Source organism: Equus przewalskii, chromosome 16, assembly GCF_037783145.1.
Source record: "Equus przewalskii isolate Varuska chromosome 16, EquPr2, whole genome shotgun sequence".
NCBI classification, from domain to species: domain Eukaryota; kingdom Metazoa; phylum Chordata; class Mammalia; order Perissodactyla; family Equidae; genus Equus; species Equus przewalskii.
Genome location: NC_091846.1, coordinates 12,282,884 through 12,305,876, shown reverse-complemented (window position 1 = coordinate 12,305,876; position 22,993 = coordinate 12,282,884). Strand labels below are relative to the sequence as shown.

Genomic DNA, 22,993 nt, shown 5'->3' with positions numbered 1-22,993 from the left:
TGAACCGAATCAGTTACTACAAGGATAGAGAGAGAAAGACCGAAGCAATATTAAGAATTTTGGAGTTTAGAATGTCTTCTAGATCTCTCTTGGACACCAGATGGCTGGTACGATCACTTGGCGAACACAGGAAATAGAGATGGAAGAGCAGGTTTAGAGGGAAAACTTTAGAAATATCCACGAATAAGGTAAAAGATATACGGCACTGGAGCAAAATCACTCATTTATTCTACAAGCTGGTATTGAGCAGGACTGTCGGGGCCTGTTCCAGCTGCCGAGGACGCGCCAGTGAATCAGACAGACGAGGCCTCTGCTCTTGTAATGCTGCTCAAGGTTGACCAAAGAGACGGACCACAGGCAAACAAGAAAATGTCCAGAAGTGACAAGTGCCGTAAAGAAAATTAAACTGGATGTCATGAGAGGGAGTAATGGGGTTATTTAGATTGGGTGTCAGGACAGGCCCCTGGGAGAGTTCAGGAAAGAGTTGGGCTAGAACAGTGCTATGATAATGATAACAGTATTATTGATGGTAGTAGCATTGATGGAATCCTCTGTTTGTGCCAAGGGGATTATCTCATTTAATCCGCCATATAATCCTGAAGGTAGGTAGTGTTGAGGGGCAGAAACATGGCCGGAGTCAAATTCGACTCTGCCTCCAGCCACACTCTTAAACACAAGTACTTTCTGTCTGTACCAATTTGGACCTTGAGAGCTGAGGGTTGAACCATTCCATCGGAAGGAACATGATGGTCCAGGGATGCCGAAGCATGAGGAAAAAGGGGGGTCTGAGAATGGAAAGCCAGGGCATGCCAACATCTGAGGGGGTAGCAGAGGAGCTCTGAGGACAGACACCGTGTGGGGCATGGTGGGGGGAGGAGGAGACCCAGGGGAGCGTGTAGCCTGACAGCCACAAGACAAGGCAGTGTCACAAGGAAGGGAATATCAGCAGTGTCCCATGGTCCACATAACCCCACAAAGGACAACAACAATTAGAAACGTTCTAGATTTAGCAGTCAAACAGTTATTGGTGACCCTGGCAAGACAGGTTTCCGTGGGTAGTGAGGGAGCCCAGATGGCAGTGTTGATGAAGGAAGCCTTCTTTCCAAGAGATACAGGGTACAGGCTGTGGCCTAGGTTATGGTGGTGCTGGTTCTGCGTTTTTTCTAGTTTGGAGAAGGCTGAGACTTGAGGATTGAGCCTACAGAAAGAGAGAGCAGTTGAGGATATGGGAGATACAGGAAAAAACTGACGTAGCAAAGCCCCTGTAGGGACAAGGAGGGATGGTAAGCAGAGCACAGGTCAAGGATGAGGTCTTGGGAAGGGAGACACTTCTTCCACTGGGATGGGAGGGGAGGGAGTAAGTAAGAAGACAGGAGGTGTGGGGAGTTGCCTGATTTCTTTTCTCTCAAGTAGGCAGTATTGTCATCTGCTCTGCTCGAGGTGAAGGTGGGAATCCTACCTAAGTTTCAGCTTTGAAACAGGACTTGTGGACAACGGGAGTGGACGCTCTCTAAGGACCTGTATAAAGGACTCCAAGTAGCCCCGAGGTTTCCGTTGAGTTTGAAACCCTTGCCATTTGTGAGGCTGCCTCTGCACAGCTGTGAGATTTCCTCCAGCAAAGCCAGCAGCCCCCCGGGGCGGGAAGGGAGCTGGGCGGAGCTGTGTGGCACAAGCTGCTCAGGCAGCACCTGTTCTCTGCAGATCACTTCAGTCTTTCATCTGGCTTCACTTGGACAGCCCTGAATTCATAGGCCCTTCAACAGCCAGAACTAAACATATTTGCAATGCCAGAATTTATCTTCAAATTAGTCATTTAAAGAAAACTCCTAACCCATAACATCTGAAGATAAAATATGTATTAAAACAGAAAATAGTAGGAGCCCAGGATCTTTACACCTAAGTGATCAGGGAAATCACTTGAATGTTCCTGGTACTGTTCTATTCCAGTGTATGTAATGTTACAACTATTGCCTCTGTTTGATTCAATTAGAGATCTGTTTTAAAATTACATGCACAGCTTTCCCCAGAATGCAATTGTGAAACATTTTGTTGTTATACTGTACAGTAGTCACTCGCAGATGACACAAATCTTGCTCCTTGCAGAGCATTCCCTTACCACTACAAGCATACAAAACAGAGGATGTAATCAAAAGGGTACTTGGCATGGGTCCAGAAAGCAATCTGGATTAGTCTGTAACTGGCTGCCATAGTTTCAAGTCCATTTCTGATCCGTGACTTATTGCTTCATAACTGACAATTTCAAAGGTTTACTAGGATGGCACAAAAAAAGCTCAATCATTACCCTTTAGCTCATTCTGAAGTTTCTTTCACTAGTGAACATTTTTGAATATTTAAAATAACAAAATAAGATAATAAACACTTTTTATCATCATTTCTCCCCCCATTCTCTACCAACAATATAAACTGGTGGAGGGAATATTTACTAAAAATGTGGAGTTGTAGAAGGCAGCTGTTAATTTCTACTCCTTAAGTCTGTAGCAATTTATATAATAGAGGGAGGACTGGACACTTTAATTTTCAAACTTCACATGTAGCACCTGAAATTAAAAACCAAAGAGAGAGAGAAAGTAAAAAAACCACCAGCTGACTAAACTTTGGTTCTCACTTGGCGGTCTGGTACAAAGACATTTAAAAAGAAATGAGATTCAAGCAATTTTACTGTTTAGATAATTCAGAAAACTCTCTTTTGAACTATTTCAGCTCCTCTCACGAACTTGAGATGTAAGCCATTAATCATTATCAGTGAATTACATCCAAGGTTGTCATAATTACTTTCTCTGAGGTCCTCCAAGCATTTTGGAAGCAAAACCTCGAGAATAGCAGGACATGTCAGGCCTGAGCTCTACATCTGCATCTTATGAGGGAGGCCTTGGAGCCTGGAAAGTGACTTGGACACCATCTCCTCAGGTATTTCTTAAAGAGCCAGCACATTTCCCCCCTCTTCCCTGCAGGAATCAGAGTTAATTTCTAATAACAAGCCTACTTTATGTTATTGGCTAAAATACCGTAAAATTCTTCTGTTTCCATATTTCTCTTCTTCATAATACCTAACTTTTCAACTGCATACAGATTTTAATGCTTTACCAGAGTATGTAAATCTACTTTATGTAGGCTCCTCACGGTTTCATCTTAATTATTTACAATTTATTTTCCTTCTACACAATGGCTGTGTAATGAATCTATTTTGACTCTTTAAACCACTTAAATTTGATTATAGACTGCAGCCAGAAAATCATTTCATTGATGAAACCAGGAAACAGTAACACGCAATACAAAAGCACCAGTTTTGAACTCCAAAAAACCCTCCAAACTGAGTAGCTGATTTCAAGTGATTTGAACTCAAGAAAACTAAGATGAGTTATTATGGCTCTAGCTGTGACATAGTTTATGATTGTTGTGATGGTGGCGGTTTCTGAGACTGAAAGATGGAAACCATCAAGAAATAGGAGGAATATGGTGCAGCCCAGGGTCTGAGTGAAATTGAAAAGGGGGTGAGAACTCCCTCAGCGGGGCCATGGGGACCACGCTGCCAGGTTTAGGCGAGGGAGGGAGAGCTCGCTGGGGAAGGAGTGGGGCGCTAGGCAGTCCGGGAGAGAGGGGGAGGGCGGAGGAGGGAGGGGAGCGGAGGGAGGGAGAGGAGGGAAAGTGGGAAAGGAGTAGAGGAGTTGACGGAGCGCAGAGGTTAACCTTGCGGGGCGCGCGGGGTGGCTAGGTATCCCGGGCCGTGTGCGCGGAGGAGCCACCAGCGGCGGACGGCGGCGTACCCATGTCGCGCCCGCGGCGGGTGCCGGGACCCCAGCGGGAGTCCCGGGTCTGGCGTCTCGAGTCGCCTGGAGTCTGAGTTGCGGGCCACGCGGGAGTGGCGGTGGCGAGCCCGCTGGTCGTTATGAGGACGGATCTAAAATGACCAGCAAACGGAAGCCTTTCCAAACGCAGCTCCGGCGGTCCATCAGCGAGCAGCTGCGGGACTCCACGACCAGAGCCTGGGATCTGCTGTGGAAGAACGTCCGGGAGAGACGGCTGGCAGGTCGGTGCCCGCGACACGCCGGGGCCCGCGGGGGCGGGAGGAGGCGCCGGCGTCGCCCGCCCCAGCCCACCGCCAGCCGCTGCGGAGGGCTCCAGGCACGGGTTTCCAGAGCCGGGTGTGGGCCGAGCCGGCTGGTGCACCACCCGCCCTGGGCCCGGCCCCAGAGCCCGCCGCCCCGCGCGCCCCGCGCCCCGCGCATGCTGACAGCTCGGCCGCGCTGCACGTGGGGCGAGAGCAGGGGTAGGGGTTACCTGGCCAGTCTTCCTTCGGGCGGCCGCTTCGCCTGGGCTTGCCTGCCCCGCCGCCGTCCACCCCTGCCCAGTGAATGAATGAGGAGGGCCCAGCCCAAGTGGCCCTCCACGAGGGCTGCCCCTCTCCCTACTTCGCCTTTTCCACATGGGACATGTCCCTTGCCAGTGTCTAGTCTCCACAGCTCTGACAGACTAGACGTTTGGCGGGTAGAGGGGGAGGATTGGGGGAAAGACAGGTGGACAGCTGTTGGTGCAAGCAGATAGCTGCCCACAGCCTCTGTCCTGCTGTGTATCAGGCTCTGCTCACTTTGGTGTTGCAAATGAGGGGCCGCCCTTTTGGAATCCATTGCCTATGAATCAGAGGAAGAGAGGAGGTGATTATTAGTCAAGGAGTCCTTAATCCTTGCTTAGGTCTGAACGACAGCCCCTTCCTTGGCACCTCCACCAGCCTTCAGGCTGTGGCCTTACGCGTGTGCATGCTCCATGGAACCTTCTTTTTGTAGGGCCACAGATGCAATGAGAGGTCTGAGTCTTCTCAGAGCCCTCGCCGGGAGCTTTGGGTCTGGTTAGTCACAGCATCATTCCCGCCCCACTAAGGGAAAGTAGCCCCTCCTGGTAGCAGGGTTCCTAGGCAGCGCAGTGTAGGATTTAGGACTGCTTTCCCCAAGCATTAGCTGCTGGAAGATGTTCCAGGAATTGGGGAAGTGTGGTTGGAAGGGCCCCTGAGCTGACTACAAGTCCTGTCTCTGGACCTTGTTGCCTCCTGTCTCTCCAACAGTATCTCCTGAGTTGGCCAGTGACCACAGGGATGGAAGAGAGTTCTAGAGAAGAAGAAGGTATGAAGCCTGGGCAGAGGGAAGGGATGCCAAGGGTGAGATGGGAGATTTTAAACTTCTCTGGGCTCCTCCCCCTTTTCCTTAGTGTAGAAGTAATTTGCTAGATGCTCTGCCGTTACAGGAATGCAGCCACATCTCTCCATCAGCCTGTCATCATTCTGGAGTAGATGCCGTGTTTGTCTCCTTGAGGGTTAGGTCCTTATCAGCCTAACTGATCAAATTAGAAGTAAGGATTGCAGCCGATTCCAACCCTCAGTGTGGTCAGCATAAAATGTTCATCCCATATTTTCTCTCCGACACAGTGGCCCCATTTAGTAAACACTCAAGAAATAAACAGACTTTTCAGTCTGGACCAGAAATAAGTTGTGGTAACCCAGTAGTTTGACTGTTGATTTTTAAAGACCTCTATGTGCACTGCAGACCTCAATTAATAATAATTAATAATTTTCCCTGTTATCATGCTGAATTGTATAATCTACACGATGAAAGGTGTTATAGAAATTTTTGTGGTCTAGTAAACTTTTGTTGCTTCATAACTTCAGAATGCTTGCTGCAAATGTCTCTTTTATAGCTTCTGTTATTTAAGTTTGTTAAATTTGTTAAATCAATGGATCCTCAGGAAACAAGAAGTCTTTCCAGGAGGGCTGCCAAGGCTGTGCTGGGTTTTTTTAGAAGCCGAGGCCAAAGATGACTGCAGCCTTGTCTTTTTCAAAAGGAGATCTGGGAAGAAAGAGAGTGTAATGTAAAGACTTAAAACCGCTAAGATTGTCCGGGAAAGTCATTTATTCACATGAATTTTAGACACTGCAGTTCAGTTAAGGCAATGGGGAGAAAAAGTTTTGATTCTGGGAAATAAACCATAGGTAGAGATTTTAAGATCATGAATACATAAAAATTAAGGCTAAAAGTGGCTTCAGAATGGTGAGCATAAGAGTTCTCCCAGAGTAGTGCAATTATTTTTTAAAATAGTGGTATGAGGTTTTAAAATGTTTAATCAGAATATTAATATCTGCTCACCCATAATCTGCTTACCGCTCTGCTAACAGTGGATGCCAGCAGGTTATTCAACTGGGACCAAACAATCCTCTGTGAAGCAGACTTCTGCTTCTCTCAGCAAGCTGGGATGCTTGCCACAAAACCAAGCCAACTCCATGAAGGAGCTTTTAGATGCAAATTGATTTTCTTGGGTTTTCTTGTTAAGGTAGCTAAAATATGGAACTTTGGCTATGAGACACTGAAATACTTAAGTTATTAATGTTGGCATCAATTCTAGGTGAAAGGGTTCTTCATTTGTAGAAGTGTGCTTTATATGGTTCAGTTCACAATGTCAGAATAACCAACTAGATGAATGTACCCCCAGAGAGCATTTGCCCCACCAAGGCATCATAAGAGGCTACTGGCTTTTTCTTTTTTTCTCTTTTTTTCTATCAGATAAAAGTTAAAATTTTCTTCTTATTGCCATAGTCAATAGAACAATAAGTGTCTTATGACAAACTTGTGTTTGTTGTCTACAGCATTCTGAAGGTATTTGATTCTCCCTTTTGCTTTTTGACATCCCGAGGAAGGAAATTCGAATTCTAACTCACTCTTACTTCTCTTCCTGAAAGGCTGTCTTGTCAATGAAACAGAAAGACAAGAAGAACTAGAACTATTTAAACATATTGAAGCCTTTGGGTTTCTGTGCTGTGGGACCATATTTAGGAAGGAGGGGGTTATACATAATTAGGAAAAGCATTTCTTAGCATTTGTCACAATGACACACATAATGAAACCAATGGAAAGATAAGATGTGAATGATGTTCAAACATGTTCGTTTCATTACAAAATTGTAAAAGGGAGTTATTGTTAAAGAAGGACTGATATTGGGAAGTCTTCTTGGGCTTTCCAGTTCTGTAGTGGCTGCCATATTTTCAGCAGACTGTGGGGTTTTTGCCAATGAGTACTTCTTAATTTCCCAAGACTCTAACCCTCATAAGGGTCAGGAAGAGTTTTTCTCACTGGTCATCTCAGTATTGATTACTGTAACAATGGTGGTAATTGTTGTTTATTCCCAAGATGACAAAGTTCATAGTGTTCAAAGCAAGATTCTAATTCAGGTTGTCAGAAGTCAAAGGCCATCTGTTTCCATTTTCTGTTACATTACACTGCCTCCTCCATAGCCTTTCTGGAGACACATGGACCTCAAATCCTTTCTCGAAGGCTCACTGTCACATGCAGTTAGTTTAAAAAAAGAATAACAATGGTAGCTGGAAAAATTGCTCTTTCTTTCCTCCTGAAGTGACAAAGTTAACCCCAGGCATCTAAAATAGCTTGTCCCCTAGTCATCCTATTGGACTGGTTAGTATATGGGCTTGTAGAGATTTGAAACAAACAGCCATACATCTAGCTTGTTGGGGGCCCCTATGAGTTGTGCCCTGCCCACTACCATCTCTTTAAGAAGCCAAGGGCTGCAAGAATAAGACACTGTCATAAAGCATAAGTGCAGGTTTCTTCAAGGTGGGCAAGTGACAGTTTCTTTTGGCTTCCCCACATCCCAAATCAGCCACCACTGGTGAAACTTCCTAATTTTTGAAGCATCATTCAGTTCTCTAGGCGGAAGCGTATCCTTTAGCTTTCGGTGTTTGTAGGCAGCTTGATCTACTTTTCGAATGTTAAGGTCTGAGAAAATCCAATGGGTTTTCTAAAGCTTTCTGTTCCTTTATTTTAAAGCCCTACTCTATTTTAATGGAAATGTAATCCATGTGTTTGATTCCTTTATACTCACATAGCAATATTTAGGTAGCTTGTGAACTAATTGATGTCCAAGTCTTTTGATCTCTTTTATAGTCTCATTTTAAATCATTTCTCTTAGACACAGGAAGTTATACTGCTGCCAAGAATAAACTACCTTAAAACACTGAAAAGTTTGAGTTTCGTTAGAAATGCTAATTCCACCAAATTTCAGTGAGTTCTTGGCATGTTAAAACAGGTTCATTCATTCTCAAAGTCAACAGTAGCATCCTGTGATGTGATGTCAACACGAGATTGGGACTTTAATGCAGAGTGAGATCAAGAGTGGAGCATGGGCCATAAAACAGTTTCTTATTAAAATCTACATGTGTTCCGTGATATCAAAAAGGAGAGGATGATACTAGCTGATCCCTTTCATGTGTTTTATATCAGTCCTTCCTTTTTATTATCACTTTACTGTAAAGACCAGGCCATCCTACTCTGTCAGATTTTTCCTTTCAACATCTCTTGAAAAAGGAGTGATTTAGATGTGATTTATATTAACAGTAACCAAGAAAAAAAAATCTAAGTCAAATAAATAAACAATAAAATCAGAGAACACATCACTTATCTAAGGGTTTTCAACTTTAGCTATGTATAGATTCATCTGGAGACTTTCAGAAATATGAATGCTCTGGTCACCTCCCAGAGATTGTGATTCAGTTTGGATGGCACCTGGGGATCAGCATTTTTTAAAGCTCTGCAGATGGTTCCAATGTGCAGTCCTGTTTGAGAACCACTGACTTACATTAACTACCATGTGATAACTCGCGAAAGTCTATGTCCAATACAAGGTCATATTCTAAACCTCAAGGAAAAGTTTTGCTTAAGTGAGGTTAGAATAAGCCTGCAATAATTCTGCAAAACAGAATAAAAAGGCCAGTATGCCTGGGACGTAATGAAAAAGGGGTACAAGTAGGTGGCAGGAGAGCGTGTCAGAGGTGTGGGTGGGGTCAGGTTCTAAGATCAGGTTGGGCCTTGGTGCCAGGGCAGGAAGTTGGATCTGGTTCTACACATGATAAGAAGCAAAGGATTTTAAGCAGAGGAGCAACAGAACCTGAATAAATTTCTACCAGAGTGATCGAGGTGAGAGATGAACAGTGACATGGACCAGGGTCATGGTGATGGAAATGGAGAGAAAGGGACAGATTTGGAATATGTGTTGGAGGTAGAGACAGCAATGCGGATAGATTGGTCACTGGAGGTGAGGGGGAGGATCAGGAACTCCTAGGTTTGTAGTGCCACGGGCTGAGCTGGAGACAACCGGCAGATTTGCATTTTGCACTTGTCAAAGGAACTTTCTTTTGTCTAAGACAGAAGAGTAGTGAGGAGTTCTCTTTTGGCCAAATTAGGCCAAAGATGCCTATCAGACATACAAAAGTAAAAATCAAAGAGTTGGATGTTACAAGTATAGGTTTGGGAGAAAAGTCAAACCCAGAGATATAAATCTGGGAGTTACTGGCATATGGCGTATGTCTACTATAGAATAAAGACTTCGGGCTGGATGGGGTTACTTAGGGGGAGATTATGCGTAAGAGGAGGGGGCCAAGGACCGAGACCTAGGGCATCCTTTATTTGGACCTCAATATTTGGGCTTGAACTGTGTATACTATACGTGTGGTAAATTTCTGGAGAATTAGAAAAATAGCAATACTGTTCCTAAATTCAACATTCTTATAAAAGAACAATAGTAGTGCTATATCGAATGACCTTTTGTGACAGATTTATTTATTTGGTCCCGGAACTGTTGATGAATAAAAATAATCATAAAAAATATTTCTCGTTAAAAAAATAGACCTTTTCGATTTAGAAGTGATATTGCAAAGTGAAAATAAATATTTTAAATAACAGTTGAAGGAAAGACTTTTCAAGGTTGCCCCTCATACTTAAAAAATAGAAATATAGTTAATTAAATAGAAATGCTCTTCTCAGGAATACTTCTGTGGTTACTATAACTTGTTGGCCCCACGTTTAATGAAGTAAGAACTTTATATTCGAAAGGTGATTTCTTTAGTGTCATGATATCCGGGAATAGTCTAACCAAATGAAGCTTAGCTTCTAAGAAAGGTTCTGTATATTGAATTTTCCAGTATTGCATCATTTACTGACCTTTATCAGTTATGCCTTGTCCCTAATAAAGTTGATTGAAGGGAAATTTCTCAGAGAAAAATAAATAACAACGTCTTAAATTTTCGTGTTTGTAAGGAGAGTAAATTAAACTTGGCCTAACCTCTCTGCTATATGCTTGCTAACCCTTGGAAGTAACATAATTTCCTCCCAGAACTGGAGCAAAGAAAGAACCATTTTCATTAATTGCTGATGGCTGCTCTGAATAAGAGACACAAGCCCCACTAGTTGGCTAGAATTCTTTGAGAAGACCATTTGATACAAGTTTTGTGAGCCACCAACTTGATCGTTTAGATATGGGGCACATGTCTTTTGAAATGAATATAGTCTCCTCATTTGTGCTTTTTAAACCTTGTCTTGAACAAAACAACTTATAAAGAAAAATTTGCTTGGAGACCTTGTAGTTTTTCTGGGGGTTTATCTAATAACATATTTCTATCCTGCTCTTTTGCAAGTTTAGTGATAATTGCAAAATGAAAATGACAGTGGTTTGAAGAGTGTTACAACATTCCTGGGCTTTTTTCAGAATCCTTGAACGTTTACCCCTAAAACAGTCAAGTTGAAGGACAAACATTTTTGCCATATTTGTAGTTAGTCAATAAGTATTTATTGAGCCATGAAATAGCATCCTTGTGAAAGCATGTTGGGACTGTAGTGCAGGATATTAATTCAGTACCGTGGTTTTATCCTGGCAGAACACACAAACTTTATTATGCTGCTCAAATCACTTAACTCATCTATTTAACCAGAAATAGAGCAAGCTTCCAGAAATTGCAAAAGGACAGTATAGAATGTGCCATGACTGCACAATATTGTATTTGTAAATCTGCTGTCTCAAGCCATCTTACATTCTCAGGCAAAATATTTCCTTAGTAACATATTTATCTAAAATAAAATTTTAAGAATCTTACGGTTCTGTTATTTCGTGTAGTAGAGCATATGTTATCCATATTTCATCATGGCATACTGTGTTTGTTGAATACTTTCTCCTTCCTATATAGGAAATTAAATGAACAACAGAGAAAATGGTTGTGCAACCCTATGAAAATTAAAACATTTACTCACAATGACGTTAAATTGGAAAGTCCTATGCTTCTTGTCTTCTCTCCATCTGGATAAAGTGAAAACATTTTCGGGTTCCTTGAAGGATCTTTGAAAATGTTTTCTATCGAGCCCTAATATTTATCATTAGAATAATGGCCTAAAAGTACGAATATTTGAATGTCTTGAATATAACAGTCTAAGTTATACTAACCTACTGCTGCATGGGGATGCACAGGTTGTCACAAAGATGGCAAGATACTGCTTCCCTCCATTGCCTGACGCTGAGTAGTATTTATCACACATCTCTCCCAAAACGTGATGGGTTGCACTTTCCTAGCCATGAGGAGTTGTCCCCATGGTCTTGGAAATAAATTACATATTTATTTTAGTCCCAAGAAAAGACTTCATAAGCAATAGACATAAAAGAAGAGCAATTGTTAGAATGAAAATAAGTCAAAAAAGCTTTTACATATTTCAAGTATTGTCATATAGGCTGTTTTACTCTTTCCGGAAAGAAAGAAGAGAAGCTTCATGCTAGGTGTTTGATTTCTAGCTCTTAAATCTGAATCTGTGTGCTCTTAACCCTTCAGAGCAGCACTACGATGGTGGAAAAGGGATTGAAGCGACTTGAGATATCATCATATGTATAAAATCACAACTGTGGAACGGTGATTAACGTCTGTGAAATTAGCATCAGTTCGGTCATAATGTTGATGTAAATATTTGCCACAGCTGTGGCTACAGTGCTAGGAGCATAGATGGCCCGTTGTAAATGCATGTCGTTTTATTTTTGGTGCATAGTGGAGAGCGGGCCTCATGGTTTTGGGCACGATGGAAGGTCATTGGCTCAGCGTCATGATCTAGTGGTTAACAGCAGCGACTAGAGCCAAGACTACAGGGGGTTTAATCCTGCCTCTACCACTGCAACAGTAGGTCCTTGAGCGAGATAATCAATCTCAGTGTTCCTCAGTTTTCTCATCTTTAAAGAGGAGGATAAGCATAGTACTTACCTCATAGGGTTGTTATGAGGATTAAATGAGTTAATATTTTCAAAGCATTTAGCATGGTGTCTGGCCTCTCATAAACACTGTATAAGAGTTTATTTAAAATATGTGTGTGTATATATATATATGTATATGTACATGTAAGTAGGGAATAGAGCAACAGAGACGTATTTCCTGATAAAGGGGATGCTTTTAGCTCCAGCCTTAAACCACCTACCTCTTTGACACCTGGGTTCATCTGCCTTATTCCCATATCTGATGAACCCATTCTAGATCCCATGTTCGGGGATTTCCAAGTGCTAAGACATTAGTTTCACTCATTTTGCTCTGACTGGGATAAAAAAAATCAACTACTACGTATGTCGTTAGCATGGCTGGCAGCATCTTACATAAATCCACTTATAGGATGAATCGTTCATTATATGAACATTTTGTCTTTCTGAAGATCATCAATCACGGTTTGTTCATCAGAATCACCATCCGCTTTAGAGCTATGCAACCAAGAATTCATTACCGTGCCCTTGGCCTAAATGGAATTTGATGGAGACCTAATTAAAATGAGAGAAGCTGGACTAGATAATCTCCAAGGTCCCATTTAGCTTTAAAGATCAATGAGTCTATAAAATTAGACCATTCGTCTAAAGGAAACTTAATGCTGTAAGTCTTTTAGCTCCCTTTCTGTGTGGATTTCATAGGATGTTCTGATAGAAAAGAGAGAGGGCAGAAGCCCAGAAGCATCCCCAAGGATGCCTGCCAGTGTCATTCTCTATGCTGCTTTGATGACCTAGCCTCCATCACAGCAGCAACTTAGAACTGCTACTTTCTGTTACTGGAAGTACATCTGCCAGAATTGGAGAAGGAACAGGAAGTGGACAAGCTAGGAGTCCAGGGCCTGAAACACCTGCGGAATCTCAGCAGTCCCTGCCCCACACTCAGGCTCAGAAGTGCCCTGCACTTAGTTTAATGCTCTGCTGTTACCATTTTGAAATTATTAATAATTGTTGACCCATAATAATCGAAGGCCCATATTTTCGTTGTGTACTGGCCTGGCAAATGATGTAGCTGGTCCTGCATTCAGGGAAAGCCGATCTCTTGTCGAATCATGCCTTGATTTGTGAGTTTACCTTCATTGGTGATTTGGTGTTATTTAAGTAAGATGAAAGCAATGTGTAAAATCACAGGATATTAGATCTGGAAGGGACCTTGGAAGCCTTCCCTTCAGCATTTGCAATGTACAATCCACGTGCTCTGTGCCCCTTGCTTTTAGGGAAGGTGATCTCCCAGGACAGAAAGTGTGTTTGTTTTATTTTATTGTTTATTAATTCTGACAGCATCATTATGAAATAAGGCAGCAACATCACCCCTAGTGTTTACAGAGTTATAATGGTTATATTTTAGTTATTACATATATTGAGGCAAATATTTTAATTAGTTTTTTTACGGTATTGCGGTACTTAGGTATAATAGGAGATTGGGACAAATTACAACTCTTGGCATGCTGGATTTTCAGATCCGAGGCTTGTTTTGAAAACTTCTTAAGTAAACTCTTTCTTAATTAAAAATTTATTTACAATACTCATAATACATTAATTCATTAAACCACTGCTATTAAAACCATTAAGGCTGTTTCCTGTGTAGGTTTCACCTAGGACTAACTTACTCAGAAAAGGAAATTAGGAGAGGTGGTAATAAAGCCTATAATTTATCACCAGGGATTTCCAGCACATATCTGCCAACATTTTATTTTGTCATTATGTCCATCTGTCTCTGTGAAGAGCTCTAAAGCTGACCAGAGTCTAGTCTCATAAAGTTGCCTGGGTTAAATCCTCTTTTGCTAACAGAAGCTATACATAGAAATCCCATTTAATAATGTAAAAAAACGACATTTTCCTTTGAAAGTTAAGTTCATTATTTAATACAAAGTGTTTCTGGGCAATTGAATAAAAGAGTGCATGCATTTTCATTTGCTCTTAAGCTACTTCAAACAAAAATGTATTTGCATAGTTCTGAGGAGTAAATAAGTAGGCAGATTCTGTCCCTCATAAGCAGATGCTAGCCCATATTGTAGGAAAGTAGACCTGCCTGACAGCAGGGCCCTGGCACCAAGGTGGGCACAGGTGGTGGTCCACAAAGAGAATGAAGTGGCAGTGGCCTGGTCAGCCCATTCTGTGTGTTTAGCTCTGAACACATGAGAAGAATGAAATATGTAAACAGCTTTATCAAATAACCCTAACAAGTTTTACTTTCCAGATAGGAAATCTGTAGGAGTAAATTAAACCTTAATAGCAACAGTCATCAGAATTCAGAAATCTGAACTATAAGTATCACTCTGGACAAAGTCTCCTGTATGAATCCTCGAGTGTAATAATTTGCTCAAGTGTCTGTATTTGCCCCTAGGCTGCAAGCTCCTCCAGGGAAAGGATGCTGTCTTCTTCTCTGTGATGGTCCAGTTGCCCTAGCATAGTCGCTGGGATATAGAAGGTGCACAGTGAACGCTTGTTGAGTGAATGAATTAATGAGAATTATGATATTAACAGCTTCCCTGCCCTGGACCCTATTGTATGCCTGGCATTGTGCTGAAGACTTCATGCATTTTCTCCTTTGATGCCCAGGCTTTGGAGCAGGTACTACAAGGGTCACTATTAGCACACACAGCAACTTGCTGTGTGGAAAATGGCTTCCTCTCTGGGCTCACGAATTAGAAAACAATGAACAAACAGTGGCTCCTCTGAGAAAGTGTAACCCCATGGGCGTGCAGCCAGGTGAGTATACCCTGGGCTGAATTTCAACCTCCGTGGCCCCCCTTGGCAGCTTGCTCTGTATGGGGCACAACCTACACAGTTGTACACGGTGGCCCTGGGTGCTAATACTCTCCCCACTTTATGCGTGAGGAAACCAAGGCTTGGAGAGGGTCAGTAACTTGTTGGAGGCACATAGCTACTACTTGTACTATGTACTACTTGTAGCTATGTGGGTTTGTGACAGTGGCACAATTCACATGACTTGTAATATTTGTGAGATTTTGATGACTCTAGGACCTACATCCTACTCACAGTGTAACACTTAGGAAGGGGTAGCTGTTTATGGGTGTCATTGTGACAATATGGAACCATTTTCAGAGCCCTGCCCACTGTTACCTCAAGGTTACCGCAGGGTGTGATAGGTGGGAGCTGACTGTGGCATTCTGGCGTCCCAGGGTCCGCATGATAACAACGATGAAGATTAAGGATGATCCTGAGTATTTGTGTAACACTTTACAGTAAGTGTTTTTCCGTTAAGATAATGCGACAGTGGCTTAAAATCAGTCGGTTCTCACAAAAGTCCTTTGAGGAAGGCAGGGTAGGTGCTAGGATCCCTACAACGTTAATGAGACAAATGAGGATAAGGAAAATGACGGACTACCCAGGGTCTCACAGCCAGTGAGGGGCGGAGGGGCTTGAATCCAGGCTTCTGCTCTGGTCACCCTCCTGCCGCCAGTGTGAGTCTGCTCTGTAAGTTCAGTCAATTGCTGTTGACTAAACCCGTGGTTCCCAAACCTGACTGAGCTTCAGGACGCCGGAACAGCTTTTCAAAATACAGGCTTCTGGACTCCTCACCAGACCCACTGAGTCACAATCACCCCTTGGGGGCAGTGTATATGAGTGTGTGTGGGGGTGTCTGTTGTATGCACTTTTAACAAGTCTCCTAGGTGATTTTTGTTGTTGTTTGCTCACAGCCTGCCCGGCGCTGCCCTATCACCAGTAACTGGCAATGGCTCTAAACTCTCATGGTTATTCCATGCTCCATGCCTTGTGCCGTGCAATCTCTTCCAGTCCTAACACTTTCATCTCCCTTCTGCCTATCTACATCCCACCCATTTTCAAGGACTAGCTCAAGTCCTTCATGATTTTGCTGCCAGTGCCATTCTGGCTAGGCCCATTCCCACCTCGCGATGATCTCCCCCTTCCGTATCTGAGGGCCTGTTGCGGGTGAGAGGACAGGAGGACCATGAGGGCCTGCTGAGTGTCACGCCCCTGATTCAGTGCTTTTCCACACCTCATCCTGTGAATCCTGTGGACTATCACAGCAAGGCACTGGGGTCATGATCATCGTGCCCTTTTTGAAGACGGGGTAAGTGAGGAAACTTGGCCGAGGCCAGTACAGCTAGTAAAGGCCAGGGTCTCATCTGGCTTCAAGTTCCTGCCTTTCTGTTCATTCTGTGGACTGTTTCAGTCTGGTTCTTGTCTCCCCAGCAAGATTTCTTTTGTGCTATAATAAAGTTTGTCTTACATTTTAAAAAATTCTTTTACCTCCTACTGTATAATCCACATAGTAAAATAACCTAGTCATTGAGGTAATAAAAGAATGAATGCCTTTTCTTACTTCTGTGAATCACTTCCTAGCAAGCTTCAAAAAGGTGGATGATATTGATAGAGATAAAATATTTATTTACTCAAGCTCTTTAGTATTACTGGGAAATTCCAGCCAACATCCTATCTTCTTCTTTGTTTTAACTCAAAAGAACATGAAATGTTAGAGCACATGGAAGACTTATCGATTATCTGGTCCAAGCCATTCATTTTACGAGAGTTGATTGAACCTCAGAGAGAGTCAATTAACCTGTTCCAAGTCACATATCTCCTTAGTGATAAATTTGAGATTAGAGTCCAGCTCCAAGTCACACCAAGTGGCTTTTGGGATTAAAATGAATTTGCCCTTGGCCACTCATTCATAAGGAAAATGGTCATTTCTGAAATTAGTCTAGAGTACAAACTTCTTGAGAGAAAAATGGTACCTTAGCTTTAAGAGCCTTCCCATGAAATACGTTTGTGTTTGTTGGCAGCTGGACTCACTGCCTCAGTGACTAAGCAATCTGATTGCTCCCTCCTAAATGCTGAGTTCACTTCTGATGGCCCAAACCCTGCCTACCCTACTATGATCCCATCCCTAGGTATTTGGCACACCTCTCAGCTCCATGGGTTTGAGCAAGGTAACTTTTCTCTGTCCTCCAGCCTCCTTCCCAAGTGCAATTGGAAATGGTCATTTTGTTGCTAAAGGAAACTAACACTGTTGTTGTTATCACGTGTTAGGGTTGGGAAAGAGGAGAAAGAGTAGTTGAAGTTTAAGTATTACTAAGATGGAAATGTTCCCTTTTGGCCATTTTAAAAAATTGTATACCTACAGAAAAAGATGAGGTTTATTTTTAAATCCCCAAAATCACATGAATTTTTTTTTCATAGAGACTCCAGGTTCTCATTCAACAAATATTTATTAAGTACCCACTGTGTCAAACACTGTCTAGCTACTGGGGATCCAGTGGTGAACAAAACAGACAAAATCAACGCCCTCATTGGGCTTCCTTTTGAGTGGGGGAGACAATAATAAACAAATTCATAATATGTAAGTGTTATAAATACACATCATGAAGAAAAACAAACAATGTGAAGGAGCTGGAAAATAAAAGGAGGTGCTATTTTGGATCCGATGGTCAGAGAAGGTCTCTCTGGGGAGGTGGCATCGGAGCAGAGACATTCAGAGATCTGGGGGAAAGAGGCAGAAGGAATAGGATGTGGATCAGTCTTGAAGCAGGAGTGCATGGATGTGTTTGCGGAAAGGCAAGGATGCTGGTGGAGCTTGGAGAACAGTGATTGAGCAGAGAGTCATGGGAAGGGGGTCCATAGATAGACAGGTCCTCTGGGGCCTTATGACCTGGGAAGGAGTCCTGATATGATCTTGGGTATGATTTGCTGTGAACAGTTATCTGGCTTATGATGTAAAAGTTGGGAAGGAAAGACAATAGAGGCCAAGAATGAAAGCAGAAAGACTTTTTAAAGGCCTTCCAGAAATATCAAATTTAGGTCATGTCTCAGTTATTAAAAAAAATACTTAGTTGCTCGTCACATAAGTGCCCATTGCTTAATTAAATGGAGGGAGAGAATAATCTCTGGCTCTGAGTTTTTTAATACAAATGGGAAGAATTAGCTAGATTTATTCATTCATTCAAAAACATTTATTTAATGAATATCATATTCTAGGTACTCTGCTATGCTATGCACTGAGAATAAAAAGATGAAAAAGACACTAAATCTTGCCCTCACAGACTTATGGACAAATGCAGTAGTAGAAGAGTGCGTAGGAGGTTGAGATACACTGAAGAATGGAGTGGTGAACTTGGCCTGGCTTCCAGAGGAGATGACCCCTGAGTTGGGCTTTCAAGGAAAGAGTACACTCTAAGGAGGAGGAAGAGCAAGCACACACAAAGAAACAGAGAGGCGTGAAGCAGCATAAGTAGTTATTTGATATTGCTGGGGCCTCAGGTCAAGGAGGAAACCAGGCAAAGAGAAGACTGGGGAGGTGGGCAGAGGCCAGCTGACGAGTTGTGGATCTCATGCATGACTTCTGGTGCCATATCAGATAGTCTGCAAATTCTTTTCTAACCCTGGGACTTGATGATTGCATGAATCCACTTTCCTTTCTTCATTAGGGTTTGGTACAAGCATCACAAACCCCTGTTTATTTTTGTATCCATCTTTTCTCAGTTACCTTGCTCTACAACTTTAAGCGTTAGAGTCTCCTTTCTTGCATGGGTATAGCAAAGAACCTGAGGTCTTCTGTGGCTTTTAAAGATGACTTTTGTTAAACTAACAGAACCTACAGGAGCTCCTGTGAATTCCCAGTTTCCAGCCTCGCTTCTTGGGGCTTCTTCACTCCAAGTCTTGGTGCAGTCACTTGGATTTGCAAATTTCAAGTTAAAGCGGGTGTCCGATGTACATGTGGTGTATTACAGAGACTTGCAAGCCTTTAATTTCTGCCGTAAAATTAAGATGACTTCTTGATCAGTTTTTTAGAGGGCTTTTAGGCAATAGTTATTTGAAAAAGACCCTCTTGAAGAGAGATCTGAAATGGATCTCGGAGGCTGTGTTTATTCATTCATAAGCATTTATCGATAACCTACTTTACACAAGATTTCTTACCACGCACTGGGGATGCAAAAATAAGATAAAATTCTTTCTTTCAAAGAATTTACAGCTATTAAGGACTTCTTATAATTCTTATAATAAATCTTATAATTCTCTGACTTTAGTATATACAGAGAATGGTTTTAGGTCAATGGTTAAAAAGATTTTACAAAATTTCGTTAAAAATAGTTGAGTTCTTTGGTTATGCATAAGCTCAGCCTCTCGCGGAAAGCTGGATTTATTTATCTAATGTACTGACTAGAGGCAAAGGAGGGAATAAACCAGAAGAAAAGTACTGATTCACGGTGCACAACTTGAGAATCCCCACTGAACAGCTGCACTGTAACACTTACCCTTTTTGTTCACATGGAGTTGCTCTCTGGAATCCTCAGATATCCGTGGCTGCCTGAGGGCTCTTCAAATGTCACCAGGGCAACAACAAAGTAACACACATGAAGCAGGCCCTCTGTGGCATTCTTTATGAAAAGCATTGAATTAAATTATTGCATAACAATTCATCTGCATATGAAAGGCAGTGAACTGTCGGAGAACCCAACTGAAAACAATGCTGAATTTGATTCCTACCTCTACTGATAACTAACTGGCACCCTTAGAAATCTTGTTGTGACCCACGTCCCTTATTTGGAATGTGGGAAATATTAATATTGTACTCATGACCTCAAGGGAATTATGAGCTAAATTAGGGAGATTGTTGAGATGGCTAGAGAAAAACGCCCTCTTACCCTTTCTTGGTCAAACTTTCAAAAGATTAAGGAATTTCCCGTTCTGGTTGAAACCATTGTTTCCCACCGTGGAGATGCACCAACAACAGCTGCATTGATTGAATCCTTACCATGTGCCTGAGACTAGGCTAAGCACTCCACATGCATTATTTCATTTCATCCTAAGAACTTGTAGGGTCAGTATTATTAAAAATCCTCATTTTATAATAATACATTTAGACTTTAAAATGTATATGATTCTTGGCCCAGGTTCACAAAACTAAGGAATATTCTGAAGCAAAGATTAGAACCAGGCAATCTGTCTCAGGAGCCCTCAAACTTCTGTACGTATTAGTTTAGGGGGAGCTGTAAATCACATTGCATCCTCTGTCACCATTATACCTGGCTACAGCTCAATCTCGAAGCCGTAGATAGAAATATTTATAGTAGGAAAACAATTTCTACACACTAAGTATACTAATTAAAGAAAGCTTATGGAGAGACACCATATCAATAAGAAACAACATGTGATGTTTTAGGCATGATTAAACCAAAATAAGACAGATTTTAAAAAATATACTGAAATATTTACATCGAAATGATATTGTCATTAGTGGTCTGCTTCCTTGTCTCAACAATGCTTGAAGCTCTTCTTGAGAATTGCCAGCTTAAGAGCCACACAAGAAAATGAATTTCACTCCTTTTTGGTCGGATTTCAATTTTGGGTCTCCAAAGAGAAGCCATTACCTTCTTTTCACCAGATTTGACCGTTAACGACCTAACTATTTTAAAGAGCAAGTCCATTCTCAAAGTGCAAAAAACTGGCATCCCTAATATGAATTTGAAAGGACAGGTTTCCCCCTCTTTTAAAATTTTATTTCTTCATTTTTAATGATAAAACTAACAGGTTGATTATAAAGATAACATGTTGATTATGGAAAGTACCCAAGGGGCCGGCCCTGTGGCGCAGTGGTTCAGTGCGCACGTTCCACTTCAGCTGGCTGGGGTTTGCCTGATTGGATCCCGGGTGCAGACACGGCACCGCTTGGCAAGCCATGCTGTGGCAGGCATCCCACATACGAAACAGAGGAAGATGGGCACGGATGTTAGCTCAGGGCAAGTCTTCCTCAGCAAAAAGAGGAGGATTGGCAGCGAATGTTAGCTCAGGGCTAATCTTCCTCAAAAAAGAAAAAAAAAAGAAGAAGAAAGTACCCAGAGATAATCACTGCGTACTGCTAAAGTGTACTCAAAAGAGCGTTTTGAAAATATTTCAAGCGGGTCAGCAGCATTTTAAAAAACAAATGTGATCTCCCAAGAGAATTCCTTTAACGGAGATGGCAGATATGTGGTTATTATAGGTATTCTTAAATGGTAACATTGCTTTTTAAACACATATATAATGTGATGTTCTAAGATTGAAGCACTATTTGTGGATAAATAGATAACTGTTTCTTGGATGCACCATTTTGTTCGAAGAAAATTATAGTACTGTAGCTACAATTTTTTGTGCTAACCATGTACCCAGCGCACAAGTTATTGTATTTAACACTTAAAACAGGCCTAGCAAGTCAGTGTGATACTAATTTTTCATGCAAAACAACTACAGCTCATAGAGCTTAGGAATTAAGCAAAGTCTCCTGGTTGTGGCTGTCTTCCCTTAAGGCTCATGTGCTCAACCAGGGAGCATCCGTGGTGGAAGAGAAGCACAGTTCTTTCTGCTTAGATGGAGAATAAACATACAAATTAAATTATAAATATCACCACTTGAGTGTTCATGGACTGCTAGAACGGAGGTGAGATATATTCATAAATTACTAAATGAGATAACCTATGTGAAAGCATTTAGACAAAGTCATTTAATTAATTCTCAAGTTTTAGTACAAAAGAATCGCCTGAGGTGTTTTTTCAATCTGTGTAATCTGGGATCCACAGGTTAGAGAGTCAGATTGAACAGATGGGGATCTAGGAACCTGCCTTTTTCAGATGCTCTCCAGAGGCTGTCGATCTGTGGGACCTACTTTGAAAACACCATTTTGTCACACAGCAGATGCTGTAAATGTGGTTCCCTTTCCTTTCCCTAAATGTCTGAGTACAGGAAGAAAATCAGAGACAAGAGCTGAGTTCATAGGGTATTGTCTCTGCTTTACATGACTTTACTGAAATACATCAAGGTGAAATTTCCTTTCAAATTCAGCCTCTTAGCTTGGTGGCCTCTTTGTAAAACTGTAGTGCGCAAAGTCGTGTTTGAGTGGGTGAGGAAAGTTCGCACAGAAGCTGTGGGCTGACAAATCTCTTCAGGACTCTCCCAGCACCAGGAGCAGCTTAAATAGTGCCAGGTGGGGATGCGAGGGATTTCCTGTTTATTCGTTTCACCTATTTAAAATGATTTTCTACATCCTGTGATTTTTACAGTTGTTCTGAAAGGAAGCTCTTGCGTTTAACTCCATTGAAATGTAGCACTTGCGTTTTTGGAGGAGGGGAAGATGGGGTAAATCTCCTTTGCACTTTCTGTGAGTTAAGGAATTACGTATTCTTCCAACTTTGCTTTTCTTCTGTTGCTAACAGAGCCAACATGAGGCTTCATAGGACTGATGATGAATTTTTAAGGTTTGTAAGTTATGTGTCAGACTGTTCAGCAGGCAGTGTATGTATTTTTTGGTTGTTTTTTTCTCTTCTTTTCCTTTCCTTCCGGTGTGTAACATTTGGGTAGTTTAATCCAGCCCATAGTAGGATGGGCAAGAGAAGAGAATTAAAATTCTTTAAAGTGCTTCACATAAAAACGTTTTGTGAAGAAAGGGATTCAAGGTCCCAGGTTATACCTAGATTTTATATTGATTTTGAATTTTCTTTATTCACTTTCGTTCCTCTCTCTATAGAATAATCAGGAGGTGTCTGTGGGCAGAACTGTTAGTTGATGACAGCAAGCAGAATGTTTGGGAAAGGCCCTCATGCTGTTTTCTTCTGGAGCTACTGAGGCCTGATATTCTGGCCATCTTAGAGCTGGAGGAAGGCAAGAAATAATAGTGAAGCTGAACCTTCACTATTCAGCATCAGTGGAAGGTAGTGCTGGTTGCACTAAAAGCAAGTTGTACCCAGGACGTTTGCAGAGAGAATGACAGATGAGTGTACTATGATACTCAAGCAAACTACTGACCAACTTTTTTGATGTGTAGGTTCAGAATCCTTTCAGTTTACTTCTTAAAAAGACGAAAAAAACTATATGTACAATATAACCATATATACTTTGATATACA

At 41.9% G+C, this 22,993-nt stretch overlaps 1 protein-coding gene and 1 long non-coding RNA gene across 17 annotated transcripts in view; one reads left to right on the top strand and one right to left on the bottom strand.

Moving 5' to 3' along the window:
* The window catches only part of STARD13 (StAR related lipid transfer domain containing 13), a 487,031-nt gene that overhangs the window by 270,408 nt on the left and 193,630 nt on the right, over positions 1 to 22,993 (top strand). The window contains exons 1-3 of one of the 16 annotated variants that reach the window (XM_070577981.1): positions 2,820 to 2,928; positions 3,958 to 4,048; positions 5,078 to 5,135. The exons of 9 other annotated variants lie outside the window; for them this stretch is intronic. In XM_070577981.1, coding sequence (XP_070434082.1) covers positions 5,108 to 5,135 — 28 coding nt within the window. In that variant the 5' untranslated portion in view covers positions 2,820 to 2,928; positions 3,958 to 4,048; positions 5,078 to 5,107. Of the gene's footprint in view, positions 1 to 2,819; positions 2,929 to 3,672; positions 4,049 to 4,976; positions 5,136 to 22,993 lie in introns of those variants that run through there. 6 more of the 16 variants (XM_070577973.1, XM_070577975.1, XM_070577985.1 and 3 more) reach the window with 6 other exon arrangements.
* Positions 1,840 to 5,161, bottom strand: LOC139076320 (uncharacterized). Its single transcript, XR_011527773.1, has 4 exons — positions 5,052 to 5,161; positions 4,607 to 4,649; positions 3,786 to 4,014; positions 1,840 to 2,558 (listed from the first exon to the last, which is right to left on the bottom strand). It is a non-coding gene; the product is annotated as an uncharacterized lncRNA (long non-coding RNA).